Below are 21,592 nucleotides of genomic sequence, written 5' to 3'. Positions count from 1 at the left end.
CGCCTCCCCACTGGTCCCGCCCCACAGGTCCCTGCTCCTAGCCTCCTAGCAGGGGCTCGCAGGACCTGGTCCTCACCAGTCTTGAGCTGCTTGTCCTTGGGTTTGTTCTCATCGTCTCTGGAGGGAAAGAAACCACGATAATGACAAGCATGGCCCAGGCCACATTTTCTCCAAAGAAAGTTCACAACTCTGAGCCGGGCCGTGTGCACTTAGTGCGCTTTCTCTGGGATGTTCCGGAAATCAGGACCAGGCAGGCTGCCTGCCCTGTGTGGATTGTTCCTGGGAGGAACGAGACTGTGTCCTTGGCTGTAACCACACTGAGGGCCTGGGACTGTGCAGGCTCCCTCTTTCCTTGTGGCCATGTGCTGTCCTCATGGGCATCTCAGCTCCTGCACCCCTGTGCCTAGCCCGCTCGGCAGCCCAAGTTCCCGTCCAAGCTACACTCCCCTAGCCAGCGGCTTTCCCACTGTCCCACTGACACTAACGTGCTGCCAACTGCCACCCGCCGGTGCCTCTGCCAGCCCTGCACGGTGCGTGTCAGGGACGCCAGCAGGTGGGGCCCTGGAAAGCCGAGTGGGGTCACCCGGGTGACCGAGGGCGAACGTGCGCGCCTCACGACACTCACTTCCTGACCAGGGGCCCCTTCAGCTTGGTCTCCAGCCCCCCGAAGAAGCCCTTCACGTTCTCCGTGTTCTTCAGCAGCCTCTCAGCGATGTCCTTCTTCTCGGCCAGCCAGCTGTTGGCGGACTTCAGGTAGGCGTCGATGCTGCCCACTGCCTTCTCCCTGGGCTCGGCGGGCAGTGGGTGTGGCTTGCCTGAGGGAGGGGCGGGGGTGAGGGCGGCTCCTGGGGCACAGCAGGGCAGAGAGGGAGCCTGCGCGTGTCCCTGAAGGGCAGTTGGAGCGATGGCCCGACATGTGGGGCAGGCCTCCTTTCTGGGTGTCCCTGAGGGTCCCTGCAGTCAGCCAGAACCAGCCCAGGACAGGAGAGGAGAGGCAGGAGCAGCCCTGAGAATGGATCCTGCAGAGAGGCCTGAGGGCCGGCCGGGGGAGTGGGCCGTCCCCAAGGTGGACAGCCGAGACGGGCAGGCCCAGCATGGGCAGACCCAAGACGAGCCCCGTGCCATCTGGACAGCACCTTGGGCAGCAGGATGGAAGTGAGAACGCACCAAGCAAACCAAAGGCCCTGCAGGCAGTGGGGAGCCTATGGGGGCCCCTGCCAGCAGGGTGACCCCACGGGGCCTCCGCAGGTGATGGTGGCATGGTGGGCTCCGCTAGCTGAAGGGGCCTGTGCAGACAGGGTTGGGGAAGCAGCACTGTTGTTTGTTTGTTTGTTTGTTTGTTTGTAGTGCTGGGGACTGAACTGATGGATGGCCTTTGCACCGAGTTTCCCCCTCAGCCTTGTTTTGCTTTTCTTTGTGTGAGGTTCTCGCTGGGTCACCAAGTTGCCTGGGCCAGGTTTGAACTGTGATCCTCCTGCCTCTGCCTCCCTGTGTGTGCGACTGCAGGCACGTGCCCATGCCTGCCCTGAGCCACCTTCCCAACCGGCCTGGCATGCAGGTCCCGCACTGGGCATGTACCCCATGGCATCCTGCCCAGGGAGCTCCAGCGGGCAGACCCGCTGCTGCCCACAGAGCTGTGGGGCATAGTAAGGGTGGTGGCCGTGAGCAGCAGGGCTCAGAGCTGCAGCACAGGGAAAGGGCTGTGTTGTGAGGAGGGGGTGTTGGAGGGCAGCCATGCTCAGCCTGCCTGAACCAGGTCTCCAGCAAGCCGACTGAGCCAGCCCTGCTGCCACAGCCCCAGGCCGCAGTGCAGTGAGCCGAGCGGAGGAGACCATGGCCCCGCTCCTCATAGAGGCATCTGCGGCCACACGGGGCTCGCTCCACCAGCGTCCTGGACGGACTGCTCCCGACCCCAGCCAGCTCCATGGTCCATCTCGCTAGGACATAGAGCCGTGGCCCTCCCACTGCGCTCCTGGCTCCCCTGCGCGAGTCAGCTTCCTACAGCCTGGTCTTTGCTCTCTGTGGAGTGGCTTCCCCCAATTGTCCCTTCCCAGGTTACTTCTATTCTCAGAATCCTTGTCACTTTGCTTAACCGTGAGAAAGCCCCACTGACTCCTCGTTATTGCCGGCAAGCCCTCGCCCCCAAGGGGCTCTGCCAAGCCCCCCACCTTACCGATGTGGTAGTAGGTGAAGCACATGGTCATGAGGTTCTTGGCGGGCCCGAAGTCGTCCATCTGATGGCACCTGAAAGATAGGTGGCCAACTGGCTGGAGAGTCCTCTGCCCGAGCTCCCCCAGCAAGCTCCCAGGGAGTGGGGGACAGTGACCAGCAAAATCCCCTGGACCAGCCAGGAGAGGTGCCAACAGGGCACCGGCCCAGCTCTGGCAGGGAGACGTTCATGGCCCTCATGGCGGGCCTCTTCCACTCTGCAGGTGAAAGTCAGTCCCGGAAGCTCAGCGAAGCACTGGGGACCACGCACCAGCCTGGAGCCTCTGGCCCGACCACTGGCCTGGTCAGCAGCAGCACCTGGATCCTTGGAGGGCAGCGGGGACACAGGCCTCACTGCTCCCCTGCCTTTCTGCACAGCCATGGGATGCTGCTGCCCTGAACCCCGGGCCCAGGGACACCACTGAGAACCATGGCCCAGGGACAGAACCCTCTTCTCATGTCACACATCAAAAACAGAGTAATTATCACTTAGGAGCTAAACAGCATTCTACAGCCCAAGGGCCGTTCCTACCCTATTATCCCCTACTTCAGAGTGTACATTACGAGACATACCTAGATCCATCCATCCAGCAGACACAGAAGGGGGACTTCAGAAAGGGCCCCTCTCTGCCACAGGAAATGACCCTGTGACCATGGCCAGAGCCACACTTCGAGTGGGAAGGGCCATCTGAACGTCTGAGCTGCGCACACTGGGGCAGAGCGCATGCGCAAATGGCACACGCTGCCTACGCAGGGCCGCAGGGATACACAGCCCGCGTGGGGAAATCCCGTGCTGGCCTGCGTGTCACTCCCAGGCCCCTCCGGGACAGGGGTCACAGGGAATGAGGGGAGCACACTTTGTGCACTCTTCCCCTCCCTCTGACCCAGGGCCTTTGCACTGAGACCTTTTCTATTTTTATTTTATTTTATGTATATATTTATTTTTGCGACAGCTCTATCGAATTCTCTAAATTGCTCAGCTTTGAACTCAGGACCCTCCTGCCTCAGGCTCCTGGAATGCTAGGGTTCCCAGCCTGGCCTAGGCTCTCTCCATTCTTCTTTCCTGTTTAGTCTTTGTGTTTTGCTTTGTTTTGCGGCACCAGGGATCAGACTCAGGACCTTGCACTTGCGAGGCAGGCATGGTGCCACTGAGCTACATCCCGGACCCTTTCCTGTTTAGTTTTTAACCTGGGGCAATTATTATTTTTAAAAGAAGGTCAACAGAAACCTTCTAGACAGTAGGCATAGGGCTGTTTCTGTTTTTTAAAAATACTTTATGAGCAGGAGCTGGGATGTCTCAGTAGAGCACATACCTAGTGTGCCCAAGCCCTGGGATCGACCCCAGCACTGCAACACCGAATCTAACCAACGTCCAGAACTAAGCTAGTGATAAAACTATAACAGATGGGTGAGCAAAGGACAAAGTACGAACTGAAGCTGCTATCAAGTAAAACACACACAATGCACAAGTCCTGTGCAGCACAGCAGCAATTTATGCAGAAAGAGAGCTCCTGGTACGTCCAGGGCTCCGAGTGTTGGCCCATGGAGGTCTTGGTGCCCAGGCCACGCCTGCCGGGCCCCGTTCCACTGACTTCCAGGGCAGTCTTCTTGCCCTCCCAGACCCCTGAGGGCTGTGTTTCCCTGCCAGGGACACAGGGAGCCATAGCAGGAAGAGAGGATCCTCCTCTCCACCAGTCCTTACCCCCAGCACCTGCCACATTCCTGGGGCAGCAGAGAAAGGCAACAGCGGAAGCAGCCACCATCCTGCAGAGGAGCACAGCGTGCAGGGCCAGAAGGACACAGGGCTCCGTAAGTGGAGTATGTGGGCAGTGGGGGAGAAGCCCAGGGCCCCAGCAGGGGTTTACCTACGGCCGTGTGCCACACCTCTGGCCTATTTCCACCCACAGAGCCTCATTCTCATCCTGGCTACCCCGCCGCAGACGAGGCTTCGGTCACTCCCGGCTGCCAAAGTCTGCCCTCCCTTCCATGGCTGGTGGTGGCACCTGCTCCAATCAAGGACAAAGGAAGTGAAGGGAGCCCGGCCCTCCGGGAGCCGCACGCACCAGGGGCCCTGTCCCCTGGCTGACAGCTGGGCAGAGGCAGGGCAGGGCTGGCCACACCTCTCCGGCCACCCGCAGCCCACAGGGCAGTGACCGGCCAGGCACATCATGGGGCTGGGATGCCATGAGGGGCGGGCACCCAGCTGCGAGTGCTTCCCACAGGAGATGGAACTGCTCAGGGCCCCCACAGGGAGGGCGGCCAGAGGGCGGAGCAGCGCCCAACAAGGGAGGCTGTGCTCCGCCCAGCTGCAGCTCCTACGGCCTCTGCTCCCGGGAGACGCTGGTCACCACGCCAGAGCCCCTGCAGCTGGTGATGGTGACGCGGGTGTGACTCACAGCTGGCCCCCTGCGGCAGGGGAGGGGAGGCATCACTTACTCAAACAGCACCACGGCGAAGGACTGCACCAGGCGGTAGAAGGTCGGCTCTGACACGCACTTGGAGTTGCAGCGCTGTGCGGAGAGAGGCGCGTGCATCAGCAGGGCCCAGGGAGCACAAGGGTACTAAGAGCATGCGGCTGGAAGCCCGCAGGGAGTGCGCATGGACGGCGCAGTGCTCTGGCCCAGGAGGGTCCCCACCCACACCAGTGTCACAGAAGCATGGAGGGACGGTGACAGGGCTACTTCTGGATGGCAGCTCTGCGAGGTTGGCCTCTGCTGCGTGTTCTAATTTAATACGAAGAGCACATGCTGTGGTGCTTGCAAATGAATGTCTTTCAGCTTTCTTAGTACATTTTCCTCCCCAGGGCTCTCAAGGTCTTGAAGGTATCACCTTTTGTAAATACCGAATACTGTGGGCTGTTTAGTAAACTACGTGGGCAGAGCCCTGGTACTTGGGTTAAAAATTCGCTGTCCTGGAACTTCTGGAGCTGACAGCCCCTCCTCCCCAGGGCAGGCTGCACGCACCTCCCTCACACCCTCTTCCCAGCCGTCCCTCCCCAGGAGGTTCATTTGTTTGTTTTGTGGCACTGGGGATGGAACCCAAGGCCTCTGCACTGAACTATATCTCCAGCCCTTAGAAACTTTTTATTTTGAGACAGGGTCTCACTAAGTCCCTAAGTTGTCCATGTTGGGTTTAAACTTGCAACCTCCTGCCTCAGCCTCCCAGAGTCTGGGATCACAGGTTTGTGCCACCACGCCCGCTCCTATGGCTCGTGTCCCCAAAGTGGAACTGCAGGACACACTGAGGAGACAGTGGGCGCTCACCTGGGCGCTCACAAAGCGGGTGAACCACTCCCGGCCCTTCCCATCCTCACTGCTGCAGTACTCGCCAAACTTGGCCTTCTCCTCCTGGTCTAAGTCCTCCCTGGAAATCGGCAGAGGGAAAACAAGGCCTGTTAGTCCCCAAAACAAACCTGTGCAGCCGGGAGAGGAGTGAGGAGGACGAGTCAGGGTGGCCTCAGCCTTGCTGGCATGGGCACCTGGGCACCCTCTGCCCTCCCCAGACCTGCAGGAGTGGGCTGTTGGTACTGAGGCAAGGAGCCTGTCTGGTAACCGACTCGCCAGCCCCTCCTGACTCCCACCTCCAGCCCCGTAAGGCTGAGCCTGGAGCAGGCCTGAGCTGTGGTCCTTTAGGGAATGGCGTCTTCCACTGATCGGCTTAGGCAACGTCATTTACATAAGGGTTTGTAGAAAAGGTCACACTCTTCACCCCACACTACCACCCCAACCCCGGTGAAACGTGAACCTGTCAGCCTTCAGCAGCTGTTTCTGGGGTGCCCCGACCATTCTGCACATGGCAGGCTACTGCCAGGGGTGGCCCTACCCATGGCAATCGGTGGCCTCTCGCCTTTGCATTACCTGGGGTGCACTCAGGGAAACCAAGTCACTTGGTGATGCCCAGGCAGACCGAGTGCGAAGCCACCTCCACCACCCTCTCCAGATGGTCAGAACTGGAGCACAGATGCACTCTGGGAAGCCAGGCGTCGGGGCCATCACAGAACCTGCCCTTCAGGCCACCCAGAGATGGAGGCCAGCCCACACGAAGAGCACAGAGAGGGGCCTCGCTCATGGGGGACATGGGGCTCTGCGGTGCCAATGGGCAGGGCTGGACAGGAGTCCTGCATGAGCCTCGTGGAAACGCATGTTCTCGCCTCAGACTCAGGAGGCTGATGTCGCTGGTCCACCCTGGAGACTCTGAACACATTTAGGGCACTGCCGTGGGTGCTGAAGGTCAGTTAGCACCACTGGAACCCTCAGGTCAGCCAGTAGGCCCCTTGGGTGGCAGGGACGTGAAGACCATGAAAGCCCTTGTGTGACCACTTCGGGCCCCAACTCCAGCCCGGCCTGTGCGCCAGGTGCCCAGCAGTCCATGCCCACACTCCACCCCTGCAAAGACCCCACCTAAAGGGCAGGAAGGGACCTTGTGCACACAGGAGCTCTACCAAAGCCAAGGAACCAGGGCCTTGCTACCTTAACAGCCCCTGAACCTTGTCTTGTTTATTTTGCTGTGTAGCCCAGGATGGCCTCAAAGTCACAGAGATCCTTCTGCCTCAGCCTCCCAAGGGTTGGGACCACAAACACGTGCCACCATGCCCAGCCAATGGCCCCTGAATTTAACTCCAGCAAATACCCATGACCGCCTAGCCACTGACAGCCCTGTGGGGCGGTGCTCACCGGGAGCTGCCCTCCGAATGCTCAGATGGCCCAGGGGCGGGTGAGTGCCCCCCCCACTCAGCAATGACAAGGGAGGATGAGGGCCAGCAGGGTGCAGGCAGGTGGGCGGGAAGTGGGAGCCACCCTGGAAATAGCTCCTTTCTGAGCCCATCCCGGGAGTGCACAGGGAACTCTGTTCCCTTACGGGGCTACAGCCGACCTGCTTCCCTCCTCCCACTTTCTCTGCCGTGTGGCTGCCAGTGTAGGAGGCCCCTGGGGCCAGTCCGCTGCCCAGTCCCGCCTGCCCAGGGGCGCGCTTGGGAGATGAAAGGGGAAGCAGAGATGGGCGGCCCCACGGGTCACAGGCAGGGGACAGGGAAGCACTGAGGACACTGTGCGAGATGGTGGACACGGGGCTGGACGGGCTGAGCCCCACTCTCTCTGCGGCTACTCGAGTGCCTAGCTTGGCCCATGAGCTGGGCATTTTGATGCCCATCCCCCCGGGGGCTCCCAACACGGCTGTCCCAGAATCCCCTGGGCGGCACGCACATCCATGACATGCTACACCCAGAATGCTGCTGCAGTTGTGCAGATGCAGCCAGACTCCGGATCCTTTCTGAGATGGGGTCTCACTCTGTAGCCCAGGCTGGCCTGGAACTCATGACCCTCCTGCCTCAGCCTCCCAAGTGCTGGGATGACAGGTGTGCACCACACCCAGCCAGGGGATCCTTCAGAGATGGCCCAGGAGGTCCCTACCCTCCCGAGAAGATCTTCTCCACGTAGCTGCGCATGAACTCGCGGAGAGCCTGGGTCTCCTCATCCTGGGTGGACTCCGCGCTCTGGCCCGAGGAGAAGGACTCGGAGGAGGAGGAGGAGCGGCGGCCCTGGTCCCAGGAGGGGTGCGAGGGTGACTCGCCCATGTCATTCTCGCTGTCTGCCGACTCGGTAGCCTCGCTCTCAGACGCGCCGTCACCCAGGGAGCCGTCCCCTTCCTGGGGGTCTGGAGGTGTAGCCTCCAGGGGAAGTGCGGCCGGTGGCTCAGGCCCAAAGTCGATCAGCGAGCCCACGGGCACCTCTGGGGCCTCCATGGTGTGGGGGCTGTGGCCGTGGGATCCTGCCCAGCACACGCAGTGGCCACCAGGGGTGAGACCTCCAGGGCAGCTTGGCGGCCCTAAAGCATCTGGGAGGAAACAGACAGAAGCACCATCACCACGCGGGAGCCTCTCCTCCCATGGAGAAAGGCAGCAACCACAGTGACTCTCTCTGTGCTGCGCTGCGGAACTGGGGGTGCTTCTCCCCCACGCCGATTCCCTTGCCGCCTGTTCCTGTCCACACTGCAACGCGGCGGGCACAACCAGGATCTGCTAAATTAGCCAGCTCAGACACACCCTGTGCCCATAGCTCCTTCCGCATGGTGGAGCCCACTCCTGCTGGACACCGGCACTGGGCTTCTGTACCCCTTGACTCTCAGACGCAGCCCAGCACAGACACTCGCCTGAAGAGAGCTTGGTGCACGTTTGCTGGATACACAAGCAGACGGGGCCGGGGCCGTGTGTACCAGGTCAAGGTCAGGGACACCAGTCGCACAGCGGCAGAGCTGGGGTAGAATCTCAGCTCCCACAGCAGCCTCCGAGCTGCCTGCCCATCCGGGGACCCTGCCACCCACACCGAGGGCAGTGGCCAAGCAGGACCAAGCCCCTGGATGGCAGCCCTCGGGGAGAGCGCACCTCTACCCTCCACGTCCCTCACAGGCTCCCCTGGCAACACCTGCAGCGTGGCCCAGCTCTGTGGAACTGAGGCCTCCTGGAGGGCAGTCAGCATCAAGGACACTGCCTCCTGGGCCCTGATTCATGGGAACCCACTGTGATATCACCAGCTCCCCAGCCTCAGACAGAAACACCCTGAGTCAGGGACAGCACTCCCTGCACACACTCAGGGAGCCTGCCTTGGTCCACACAGAGGCAGAAACTGCGGCTCAAAAGAACTTTCCAGGCCAGGCCCGCAGCAGGGCTCTGGCTCCCAGGAGGGCAGTGGGTCCCCTCGCCAGCTGTGTCCCCCATAGGAGGTAGTGAAAGGGTTAGAAGTCAAAGTCCTCAGAGAGTGCGTCTCACCCTCTCCAGAGAGCAGAACCACACCAGCCACGATGGCCCGGAGCCAGGGGAAGGCCCGCAGGAAGCTGAGTCAGTCCGATGCATGTTACCAATGCACTCGCTCTACCTAAAGAAACCCACCTTCTAGCAGACGCATAGCCACTCCAGCGGGCAAGGCACAAAGACAAAGCACAGCCATTAAATGCTGATACCAATAACCATGTGTGTAAATATGCACGTAAAGCAATTAACAACAGTCTTAAGCTACCGAGTTACAAAACTTTTAAATTATAACTCAGTCCTGATGAAACTAATATTCCCAAATGTTGCCAGCAATGAGGATAAATGAGCCATTAGAAAGCCTTTAATTTCCATCATTCTTATTTTTCCCTTTCATATGATTCAAAAATTCATATGCTTAGAATTTATCTTTAGAAAATAATTCAAAACACTCAGAAAACAGTAGTGTGGAGAAAAATGCTGCAACATTACCCATAATGTGGATAAATACGGTAACGGGAAAGAAATGGTGACTGTATGGGAAGACCCAGGCTCTGGGCCAAGAAAGCCTGCGTCCTGCCTGCTGGGTATCTGCTGCCCGGTGCTGGGGACAGGGTGGGGGGTTCTGATTTCCCTGTGGTTACCGCTGTGAACACACCTGGGAAAAGGGTAGCCTGGCCTGGGTGCCAGGCTGAGACCAAACTGCCCCAGGGCGACTGGTTCCCTTCCAGCCCAAGGGCTCTCAGGGTTGCATAGCAGCCCCAGGGCTTTAGGCTGGAGTCACCCTCGCTGAGAGTCTTAGGCTGGGGAAGGAGGTGACATTACTGACAGACACAGAGTGAGAAGCGGCTGGTGGGCCAGGGTCAGTCCAGGCCCTGTGCAGCAGCATGAGTGGTGAAAAGCCTCTCTCAGGACAGCAGCAGGACACTCTGCTCTCCCAGGCTGGTTAGTCACAGGGAAGCCACCACATCCAGGAAGGGGACAGGATCACAGGCCCCAGGAGATAAGGTGGCCTCTCTCACCCACCTCAGGTGACCGCCTAGAAAGATAATACAGAAGTTGCCAGCAGGGATGACTACTCCATCCCCACTTGCAGCAGCCAGAAACCCTCTAGGAGCCCAGGCCCTGGAGTCCCAGAGCTTCCAGGATGTTCTAAGGAGTGCGGAAATCTGCCACATGCAGTCTTCCAAAATTTCAATGATGGCAACTGATTTAAATTTATTTCAAAACACTGTATGGTCAAAAATACAAAATAAAACAAAAACAAACCAAAACCCTAGACCTAAAGCAAGAACACCCCACATCTGTGGGTTGCACCCTGGTCCGTGTGCTCTGTTCTCCATACAAGAGGCCTGAGGTCCCCTGCCATCCCCGGCCTGAGACGCTGGGTTCCACACGAAGGAGGGGTCTGTCACTAGAGGGAGTAGTGGGACTTCCCTAGAGGCAGGGCTCCGAGTCAGCCAGTCAGGGACTCCAGGAGGAGAAAGAGGCCAAGGCAGCCTAGACAGGCCTGGGGCACTGGGAACCCTACAGGAAGGAGGCAGGGACCTGGTGGGGTGCAGAGAAGGCAGCTGCGAGGACATCCCACCCCTGCAGCCTTCCCAGGCCACCTCCAGCTGCAGGGGAACTGCGGAGTGACTGCGGGACTATAGCCCAGCCACAGCCGGCCTCAAACTCTGATTTTCCCAGCATCCTGGGGCACAGGTTGCTGCTTCTCTGCAGGACAGCTACAAACCAAGCCCTGGACTTCCATGTTGTCCTCTGGCAGCTGCAGTCCCTCAAGGGGACTGCTGGTCACACAGTGGGAGGGCTGGTGACACTGGTATGACCCAGTGACCTCGCTCAAGGTCTGCCCTGTGGTGACACACACTTTACAGACAGATTAAGCTAAGGACTGAGTTGGGGAGAGAACCCAGGTTATAAGTGTGAGCCCAATGTCATCACAAGGGACCTTACCAGTGGGTCAGAGTTAGAGAGGAGCTGTGACGATGGCCCTGAAGGTACAGGAGGAGGCCACAAGCCAAGGAGTGCAGCAGGGAGAGGCAGGAAAGAGATTCTCTCAGCCTAGCATGAGCCTGGCCGACACCTTGACTGTAGCCACTGAGGTAGGTTTTGAATTTCTGGCCCCCAGAATTGTGAAATGATAAATGAGTGTTGTTTAAAGCCACTAAGTACACAATAGTTTGTTGCATTAGCAAAAGGAAGCAAAGACAATGTTAGGTCAGAAATGCTAGGTTCAGACTGTCAGGTATTTGTCTGAGTTTAGGCTGCCAGGAAAAATAAAACAACTGCGGCAAGAAGCTGGGGAGTCTCTGCTGTGCAAAGAAGGCCCTGGCCCACACCCAGAACAAAAAGTCCTCAGCCAGCCCCCTCCTACCACTCGAGCTCTGGAACCTGACACTGGCCACCCTGCTAAGGCTGCTCCTCCCTGGGCTCGCTCTATGGAGCTTGTTACTATGAAGTTCTTCATTTCCCTTCCCCTTAAATATTCTGTGCTGTACTGGTAAGGAAGGGTGGGGAACAGAATTCTACCATGCACCTGTCTCTCAAGTTCAAGGTCCTGAGTTAGACCACCGGTACGAAAAAGATAAAAATCTACCATGTCGACAAAAATCACTCTCCACTTTGTGTATTCCCTTCCAGTCTCTATCAATGTGCAGTTTTTTGTGTTTGTTTTTACCATTTCAGTGCTGGAAAAAATTTGACTATTCTGCACACCCTTGTGGCTCTTCTCTCGCAGCCACACATGGGTGCCCCACATGGACGGCACCCTCTCCCGTCCCCTGAACGGTGCTGTGCTGCCAACCAAACTGCAAGGGGGCCTCGCTCGAAGTCTCGGGTGCAGTGGGGTCAGGAGTCACTTCCACACGTGCCCAGCTAGCTCTGAGAGAGGCCGGAGGTGCAGCGCTTCCTGAACACACCCTTCCTGCCGCCCCACACTGGCCACACAGTCCAGCCCATGACACCTCGCTCAGCACAGCCATGGCCGAGGTGTGAGTGTGGACCGCAGGGGACTCAAGCTGGCCAACACAGCCCGTGCATATGCCTGTCACCGTGGGCTGTGGAGCAGGTGGCTTTGCCTGGCAACCAGGAAGGGAGCTTCGGCTGCCTGCACCTGAGAAGCAATAGGTGTTCGGTGAAGAACAGGTTGGGTTACAGGAAATGTCAAGGTGTCTTCCTCCTCCGTGTCAGCGTGTTCAGATCGCTGTGCAGAAGGTCTGTGCCCTGTCAACACAGTTCAAGGGCATCTTACAGACCTGCGGACTCAAATAAACCCATCGCTGCAGCTGGGGAAAGTATTTAGTCAAGTTTCACGGCAGCCGAAGTCAAAAGCTGAAATGTGCTGGATCTAACATTCTTCTGGCCCTGACAGATTCACCTGCAAAGTAACTTGTTCCAGATACTAAGACAGCAACATCATTCATTGTAATGCCAAAGCCTCTAAGATGGTCCTGAAAAATGCACAGGTGTCATGACTCTTCAAAAACGTGAAGGCACAGGAGAAATGAGTCTGGTGCAGGCACTTGTCTGATAAGGTTCCCGACACCCCAGCAAACGGCAGCTTCAATGCCCAAGAGGCACCCTCCCCTCCTACACCAGAGGTCTGCCGGGCTGGTGAGGGAAGCTGTGGCACAGACCATCCACGCCGGCTTCCCGGAGGGCCTCGGGGCCAGCTGCTGGGACGGAGGGCTCCTTCTGCCAAGAAAGTTTAGGACTCCAATCAGGGTCCCCGGATACAGCAGCAGCATCTTAGATACCTGCAGAGGAATCTTTGGCAGAGCCCCACCAGGCCAAGACAAAAGTGTCTGTGAGGTGTCGGTGAAGCAAGGGCTGTATCTCCCAGGGGTCTGGGCTAGAAAGGGGCCTGGGGCCATGAAAGGGAGCGTGCAGGAAGCACAGCAGCGCTGACAGGGCAGGGAAGGCCACTCACAGTGCCCACCCGACTCAGACAGGAAGAGGGCGCACCGAGCTGTTCAGGAACAGCGGGAACTGGATGGGACCCAGCCCGACTTAGAGCGTGGCAGGGGCTCAACACCTGGGATTGCAGCCACGGTTTCTCGCCTTGGAGGGAGCACAGTACCGAGCCGTGAGAGGGGAGAAGCCGAGGAGTGACCCCGTGCTCAGCTGCAGGTTCTGCCAAGCAGACACAGGCTGGTGTCGGCACCGGGAGGACGCTGTGTGAGGACAGGGTGCGGCCAGGGACGGTGAGGGAGGAGGGCAGGTGTGGAGGAGGTCACACGGCCACACTGGCAGACTCGGAGACAGCGGGCTTAGAGAGGGCCTGACAGACTACCGCAGTGAGGACGAGGGGTGGTAAATGCCCATTTCAGCACTGCTGTTTGTACGAGGTCGTTCGACTCAGCAAGTCCCAGCTGGGCTCCCACCAGGCCACCAGGAGGGGCTGCCAAGTCTGCAGACACGAGCTGTCTCCTTTCTTAAGAAACTGCACAGGTCACAGTCACACTGCTCAACAAATTTACAAAGAGCAAACACACCTGCTCCCCAACCCGACACAGGGTGCAGGAGGAGCCCTCAGGGGTGATAGCCCTGTGCGGACACCTGTGGGTGGGGAAGACCCCAGGACACGGGCCTGTGATGGAGCTGGGGTGCAGGGAGCCGTAACTCAGGGAGTCTGCCCATGGCCAGCAGTGACACACGACGACAGGTGCACGTAGGTAATGCTGCTGCTGCACACGCTCTTGGCAGGGACACAGAAATCAATAAGCCAGGAGAGCGCGGGACCTCGCCCCGACAGCAGCTGACGCAGTCTGAGGTCTGCAGGGAGGCTGTGGCATCTGGTGGGCCCACTCAGCATGCCCAGGCCAACTCTGTCTCTCCCTGCAGCTTTGTTATTTATCTGGACGGGAATTTAAGTGACATCGGATGAGGAGCGAGGGGACAAGAGTTAACAGAGCGACTCAAGCAGACCAGACAGATGGGCAGCTCCCAGCAATGGGCTGAGACCGAAAGAGGTGTCTTGACAAGAAATCTATTCATTTGCTGGAACGGCTGCGCCTCTGCCTGGCAGCAAGATGTAGACGCAACTCAGTTTCTGCCCCGGACCCACTCACCATGAGGAGCGAGGGGCTGGCAAGGGGCTACCCAGCACAACACGGGCGGACAGCACGCGTGAAGGATGCCCCGCAGTGACATTCAGATGCACTGACAAAAGCTGCAACCCAAGCCGGTGACCTCAGCCCACGCCTTGGAAGGAGTGACCAGCTCCCCTCCCACAGCAACAGCACAGCGACCGAGTCCAAGGCCCTGGTCTCCCTGTGACCCTACGTGCAAATCAACCCCTTAGGAGTCCCAGCTTCAGAAAGCTTAATAAACTACTGGTGGCATTTTAATTTAACACATGCTTGTGAGACTGAAAAAGGACATAAGGAAAACAGGGAGCTTCTGGGGTACTGCAGGGCATCCAGACGCTCACGCTGAACCCACCCGCACGGCTAGGGTACGGTCACCTCGGGTAGGTGCAGAGGGAAAGCAGGATGTAGATGATGACGTGAGAGCCTGGGAGACCAGGCGAGGCCTGTGACTGAGGAGCTGTGTGGTGATGAGGATCAGGCTGCTCCAGGAGGCTCCAGGTAGCTGCAGCAAGGCAGGCCCCCCTCGCCCTGGCCCCATGGGTCTGGTCCAAGGAAGCCAGAAGTGAAAGCGGACATGTGCTTGTCACCAGGTTTGTAGCAGAGAGAGCTCACCGGGCTCCTTAGGTGTCTTGCTATGTTCCTCTGAGATAACATTTTATGAAGCTTCGTGTGGCTTTTCCCAACGGCAACATCATAACAGTTATATCTAAAGACAGCCCCTGCTTTATGACGTCCAGGAAGAAGGGCGCATCGGAACTGGAACAGGAGATAAGGGACCATCTGCTGGTCCCTAACCCAGCGGGAGAGCGAGACAGGCTGAGTGGTCCACAGAGAGCACGGAGGGACACTGCAGCCTCGGGGGGTCCAGTTTTAAGCTGCTCCGATGTTTTGCATGCTGGGAACACAGAAGGAAGAGACACAAGTCCCTCCTAGGCACAGTATCCTCCTGGGCTCAGCTACAGAACAGACCTCACTCAGCGACACTGCCAAAGCCCAGGAGGCCCGGGAGCTCGGTCCCTGAGGGAGGAGAGAGGGAAATGGAATGGCGTCAGAGGCCGCAGCTACTCCGAGTGTACACGTTTCACAGGCTGCCCAGCTCAAAAGCCACCCCCACAGGCATGGGATGGGCCTGCTGCACCTTGGAACCCATCACAGGGGACAGCTGAGTGGTTCCTGAGCCCCAGTTCAAGGCCCCTTTTAAGGGGTTTTCCATGAATCTTCACCATTTGGAGTTGAATCCACTTTAACTGAATGTTCAGTCACTGGCCGGCACGGGCTTCCTTTGGTGGACAGCTGCAGCTCTTTAACAAAAGGACACAGCTGATAACTTGGGGACAGCTGGATGCAATTTGGACAGAGACTGACTTAGCATACCAGTCTTTGGGGAAATTTGGCAAAATAAATCAGTTCTGCCTGACTACTGATGTGGAGACAGCAGCGCTTAGTCACTAGGGGGGAGAAGCTCCCTGCAAGAGCGGGGGCCTGGGCTTTCTCCAGAGAACCCCTGGCGTCCAGGAGGGGATGAACCATTGTCCCTCTCTCGGGCTTGGTCTTCTGCTACTGCGGGCCTGAGGAGGGCCAGAGCACAGAGCCAGAAGCGGAGGACATCTGTGTCCCTGAGGGAGGAGACCAGCTGACCTTCCTGCGTGCAGGGATCCCTGGCAGGCAGTAGAAAGCCTGCTGCGTAAAGGCCACTGGTGTGTGTCCCTGCCCACCTGGGACACCTGTCACCTTTGGCCAGCCATCAAGGTGCTCTTCCATCTGGAGCCGGGCAAGCTACCCACGCAGATTTCCAGCAGCCAAACGCAGAGGGGACACAGCCACTATTCAACACGCCTTCAAGCACTTTCAGGTCTGCTTGCTCAGGGCTGCATAGGCCAGACATTCCGGGCCCTCCTGTGACTCTGTTTCCCAGGACACACACCTTTCTCCTTCTGCCAACACTGCCGTCCACAGCCCGCTCCTCGCAGGCAGCTCCGCGAACATCACCCACTACGCCGGCGTGTTCTGTGGCTACTGTGGCCTCTGAGAGCCTTCCTCACACTGAAGCACGTCTCACGGCTCTGAAAGTCTACCTGCATCAGCTATCCAGGGCAGCAATGCAAACGTGCCCCAAAAACCTACGTGCAGCTGCATTTATAATGCAGACTACTGGAAATAATCTTAATGTGCGACGGGAGGGCAGCACGAGTGTCGCTGCGTTAATTCTGGTACTTTGTTAAAACCGAGAGGGAGCAGTGATGACGGCACGGCCTCGTGACAGATGTCTCCGTTAGGTGCAGAAGGGGCACTGAGCAGCGAGGCGGGAGGCATTCACATCCTTGTGGTTACAGCATAGTGAAGACAGCACAGGACACACCTGACTGTTGAGTGTCGCTGCGTTAATTCTGGTACTTTGTTAAAACCGAGAGGGAGCAGTGATGACGGCACGGCCTCGTGACAGATGTCTCCGTTAGGTGCAGAAGGGGCACTGAGCAGCGAGGCGGGAGGCATTCACATCCTTGTGGTTACAGCATAGTGAAGACAGCACAGGACACACCTGACTGTCCCCTGCCTTCCACACTCACTGTGACAAAGGAGCTAGTAAGTGTGTGTGTGTGTGTGTGTGTGCTACTGAGATTGAACCCAGGGCCTTTGCACCAAACTCCATCTCCGGCCCTTTATTTTTTATTCTGAGACAGGGTCTCACTAGACTGCTAAGCTATCCGGACTGGGCTTGAACTTACGATTCTCCTGGCCCAGCATCCCAGAGAGCCTGATATGGTTAATGGCAGGCGTTTGAAGGATGCACCGCCCATGAGTCAACAGGCCACAGAACTCGGACCCCCAGGCTCCACTCCTGTCCACAGCTGATCTGTGCCCATCAGTGCACACAGGTGGAGACCCAGTGGTGGAGGAGTGCGCAATGGTCTTTACTGAGGCTGCAACTGTGCCTGCAACAGAAGCTTTGGCTTCTGGAGAAGGAGGACCGAGGGCAGTGAGGGAGGAGAGGGAGTGTCCACTCGCACGAGCACCTTCCATTCTCAGCTCACTTCCATCTGGCCGTGGTGCTGCATGCCTATGGTCACTGTGCTCCAGAGGCTGAGGCAGGAGGACTGGGAGTCTGAGGCCACCCTGGGCTACGGAACAGACCCGGTATGCAAACCCTATCCCCCAGTAAGAGACGTTGACTTTTTTTTTTCCCCCGGTGCCAGGGATCAAACTCAGGCCCTTGTGCTTGCAAGGCAGGCGGCAGAACCACTGAGCCAAATCCCTGGCCCTAGACACTGACTTCTTTATCAAGGCCAGATCGGAGGTACACGGCGGTACTTTCTGGATGCAAACCATGGGAGAAAGTCTCTCCCCTCCTCCATCGCTAGCTTCTCTAACACAGGGTGTCCCATATCTGAAACGCTTTGGCCAGAAGTGTTCTGCAGTTTGGATTTTAGAATATCTGCACATACACAAAAGAGGTGTCTGGGGGTGGGGCCCGTGTCGTTTACTTTCCACGCGTACTTTATACATATAGCGTGAAGGTAATTTAATGTGTTTACTGTACCTGTGTTTTGACTGTGACCAACACAGGCATAGAATTTCCCACTTGTTCACATTGGTGCTCAAAAGTTTCTGATTCTGGGGCATCTGAACCCAAAACTTTAAATCAGGGATGCCCCAGCTGTGTCCCTGAGAGGAGGAACAGAGTGCGCTTCCTTACAGATATCCCTGGCCCTGGATGCCAGCCTGGCATAGAGACTTCCCTGCCTCATGCCCTGGGAAGCTGGGACAGGGGTTTCCAGGGACAGAGGCCGGAAGTCCTGATGTGAGCCCGCCTGTCAGGCACTTACACTCACACCTGCCTGGTCATTCACCTGTTTCTCTCCTTCCTAGAGACTTCGACTCCCCTGGCCAGATGCATCTGGACCTTGTCTCTCTGTCTGACGCATCCCCCGTGCTGAGCTGGGTGTCCTGTTCCTGTCCCCACCCTGGGGCAGCTCTAACCCCGGTGCCTCTGGGAGCCACAGTGAGGGCTGAGGGACGAGGACTACAATGCAAAGGCTGCCTGGGACTCAGCCCAGCCTGGTTCTGCTCGGCTCACTGGGGTCCGGACCCAGTGGGTCCTGTGTGCAGATGCCCAGACCTGCAAGAGGGGCCTTCCTGGCAGCTGGAGGAGTGGTGGTCTAGGGAGGGGGGCCCCCTTCTTCCCTCTGTCCTCTTGACCACCAAGGATGCTCAGTCACAGGAAGAGCAGAGCAAAGCTGGCTCTGGTCAGCTGCCGAGGGAGGTGAGGGACAGTAAGGCCCGGTCGCCCCCCCACCCCTGCTTAGTAGCTTTGTTCAGGTGTCAGCTCCAGTCTGAAAATATTCCATGGGAATTTTCAGAAATAAACAATTCACAGTTCTCTTCTGAACTGGAACGGGGCCTCGTGACATCCCACCCTGCCCTGCAGGATGGCCTGCGTGTGCACTGTCAGCTACCTTCCCCCACCACTCTGCGGCCGGTGGTCAGACCACTGTGCCTGTGTGCAGGGAACCCTGCTTTGACTTCATCAGGGCCCCAGAGCCAAAGGACAATGGTAGTTTCTCTACAGTGTATTGTTAGGCACTGTTGGTTCTACAGCTGCTGCTAATCTCTTAGGGTGCCCAGCTTGTACATTAAGCCTCACTGTGGGTGAGTAGGAGAAAAACGAGTGGACACAGGGCTCCGTGCTGTCCAGGGCCTCCTATCCCACAAGGATGCAGGGAGGACACTGTACCAGGAAGTCTGTGGAGAGGGCGTGGCTCAGGAAAACAGCCTCCTGGAGTGGCTCCCCACTCCTGGCAGAGCCCAGGGTGAGCAGACAGCCTCCTGGTGCAGACCTGAGCATGGAGTCTGGGACAAATGAGGGCAGGTCCTGGCCAGGGGGGCAGCAGCTCACACGGGAGGAGCAGCATGGGGAGTGGCCGAGCCTGCAGCCACAGAGGCTGGCAGGGAGAAAGACCCTGGACCGTAGCTGCAGGCTCTCCATGGGATCTGGACAGACCCGGTCTCGTGACGCACATCTGGAACAACACAGCCCACAAGCAGACGGGGGAGCCCTCCACCAGCACGGGCAAAGACAGGTGCCACAACAGCTCAGTGCCTGGGGTGATCAGAGGTCACCAGAAAGACCCCAAGAAGCAAGGGAGGGCCTTCGGGGCACCAGGGAAAGGTTTAAATTTCTCAGGAAGAAAAGAAAAAGGAAAAAACATCACAGACATTTTAGAATTAAAGCTACAGTAATGGAAAATCCAGTGGTTCCAAAGCAGCATGAAGGTGGCAATGGCAGGAGTCAGTGGTGTGAAGAGAAGTCAGCAGAAATCACCTAACTCAACCCCAGACAGGAAATCAAGTGGGTTCCTGGGATGGCAGGAGGAGACCCATGTATGTATCGCCAGCATCCCAGGAGGAAAGGAGGGCAGTAACCACCCCAAAATGAAGAACCAGTGGCCCAAAGTCCCCAAATCTGCCAAGGACATAAAAGTACAGATTCCAGATCCATAAGCCTGGAGAAACCCACCCCTCATGCTGTGACAAAACTGCCAAAATCTAAAGGCAAAGCAAACCTTAAAAGCAGCCAGAGGAAAATGATCCACAACTTGGAAGGGAACACAATTCAAGCAACTATAGACTGCTGACAACAGAGAAGTTAGAAGAAATGTGTGTGTGTATGTGTGCGTGTGTGGCACCAGGGATTGAACTCAGGACCTTCTGCTTTCGAGGCAGGCAGTGGCACCACTGAGCTAAATACCCAGCCTGGAACCACATTTTTTAAGTACAAAAAAAAGGGACTCAATCCAGAATTCTACACACACATGCATACACACAACTATACTTGAAGTAAAAACCTCAACAGGGAAGTTAAACTAGAATGCTAAAACATATTCAAATAATATTAAGGAATCCAGGAAAGGGAAAACAGAGGGAAGAAAACACAGGGGACTAACAGAAAACATAAAGAATGACAGAGGTAAATCCTAACATAGAAAGAATTACATTAGAGGTAAATGGTATAAACGCCAGTGAAATGGAAGAGATAATCTGAATGCATAAAAAGATATTACCCTGTATATGTTATTTACACACAACTCCAAGTGGAATCATATATGTAGATTAGCAATAAAAGAATAAGAAAGAGATATATTATGGCAGTGATGGCAAACCTTTCAGAGCTTTCAATAACACAGATAGGTTCACCACCACTGTATTACCGCAACACTAAGCAAAAGAAAGCGGCATACCGATACACCACAGGAAGGAGAGCCACGCCTGCTCCCAGCCCAGCCGCCATCACTCCAGTGCGAGGAAGGTAGCACACCCCTGAACCCCCATAAGCTCCCACCCATGCACTCTCAGATCTCCTGACTGTGCCAGTCTTTGGACCCACTCTGCAGAGGCAGAGGTGGTCATCAAGGGCATTTTTCTGAGTTCCCAACTTTGAACATCTCTAAAGAAAGGGCGTGGGAAACCTGTACTAGAACGTTGCGGAGTTCAACCATTCAGAAGGTTGGGGAACTCAATCTGGGCCTTGTAGTCTGAGGTCCATCAGCGTCATGGGGTTCAGCCATCAGCTAACTGAGATCAGAGGTCTTGCATCCTCGCTCTGTCTGAGCCATTAAATAGTAAATACACTATATTGAAATTTTGTTCACTGCAGACATGTTCTGGACTGCTTCTTGATTTCAATTTAATTTAAATGATTTAAGGGTGATAGACTAGTGACTACCACCGGTCGTCAGTGTCAAAGTTCTGCTTGATCTTAATGTATTGCTGATTGTATCAGTTGGGATAAAGCACTGTGGTTGATTTGATGAGCTGTTTTCTATGATGTTATGAGGATGAGAATGTCTGTGGGTCATTAGAGACACAGAAGCTAGGGCACAACTATATCAGGAAGATTTGGGTGATAATCCAGAGATTAAACCAAGGACAGTCCTACAACAAAAATAAAAATGAGAAAACACTTAAGCAAGACACAAGGACAGACTTCCAGTTTACCAATGGCAAACAGTAGGGCAAACAAGGATGAAAAGGCCGATAGGGAACCACCAGGACACCCTGAATTCAAAGCACAGGAAGTAACAAAACAGATCAATCAGGCTCTAGAAGAATTCAAAACAGAAATAATTGCCCAGATAACTATACAGATAGTGAGCAAAATGGAAGTCATGATTCAAGACTCTAGAGCAGAAACTGACAAAAAAATAGATGAGCTCAGGACCATGATAGAAGACATGAAGGCCCAGCATAAGAAAGAAATGGAAAAAATAAATGCCCAACATAGGAAAGAAATAGAATCCATAAAACAGATTCAAACAGATATCCAGGAGATTAAACACTCCATAGAAAGTGTACACAACAGAATAAAAGAATGTGAAGATAGACTCTCAGATATAGAAGATAAGATTGCAGTCAGTGACCATGAAAAGAGAGGTCTCTTAAAAACAGTAAGAGATCATGAGAAATTGATCCAACAACTCCTAGATGACGCAAAGAAGAATAACATAAGACTGATAGGAATCCATGAAGTAGCAGGAGAAAATACAAATGACTT

At 56.3% G+C, this 21,592-nt stretch overlaps 1 protein-coding gene across 2 annotated transcripts in view; it reads right to left on the bottom strand.

Moving 5' to 3' along the window:
• The window catches only part of Kiaa0513 (KIAA0513 ortholog), a 17,715-nt gene extending 9,643 nt beyond the window's left edge, over positions 1 to 8,072 (bottom strand). For both annotated transcript variants that reach the window (XM_010627483.2, XM_010627484.2), the window contains exons 1-6: positions 7,617 to 8,072; positions 5,472 to 5,571; positions 4,645 to 4,718; positions 2,174 to 2,244; positions 626 to 815; positions 77 to 117 (exon numbers count right to left, since the gene is read on the bottom strand). In XM_010627483.2, the coding sequence (XP_010625785.1) occupies positions 77 to 117; positions 626 to 815; positions 2,174 to 2,244; positions 4,645 to 4,718; positions 5,472 to 5,571; positions 7,617 to 7,948 (808 nt within the window). In that variant the 5' untranslated portion in view covers positions 7,949 to 8,072. The remainder of the gene's footprint in view (positions 1 to 76; positions 118 to 625; positions 816 to 2,173; positions 2,245 to 4,644; positions 4,719 to 5,471; positions 5,572 to 7,616) is intronic.
• Between the last annotated feature and the right edge of the window lie 13,520 nt (positions 8,073 to 21,592).

This window comes from Fukomys damarensis, unplaced genomic scaffold (genome assembly GCF_012274545.1).
Source record: "Fukomys damarensis isolate Sample0158 unplaced genomic scaffold, DMR_v1.0_HiC HiC_scaffold_32, whole genome shotgun sequence".
Lineage (NCBI taxonomy): Eukaryota > Metazoa > Chordata > Mammalia > Rodentia > Bathyergidae > Fukomys > Fukomys damarensis.
Note: the sequence above shows the minus strand (reverse complement) of the source record. Positions and strands in the feature narration are given on the sequence as shown.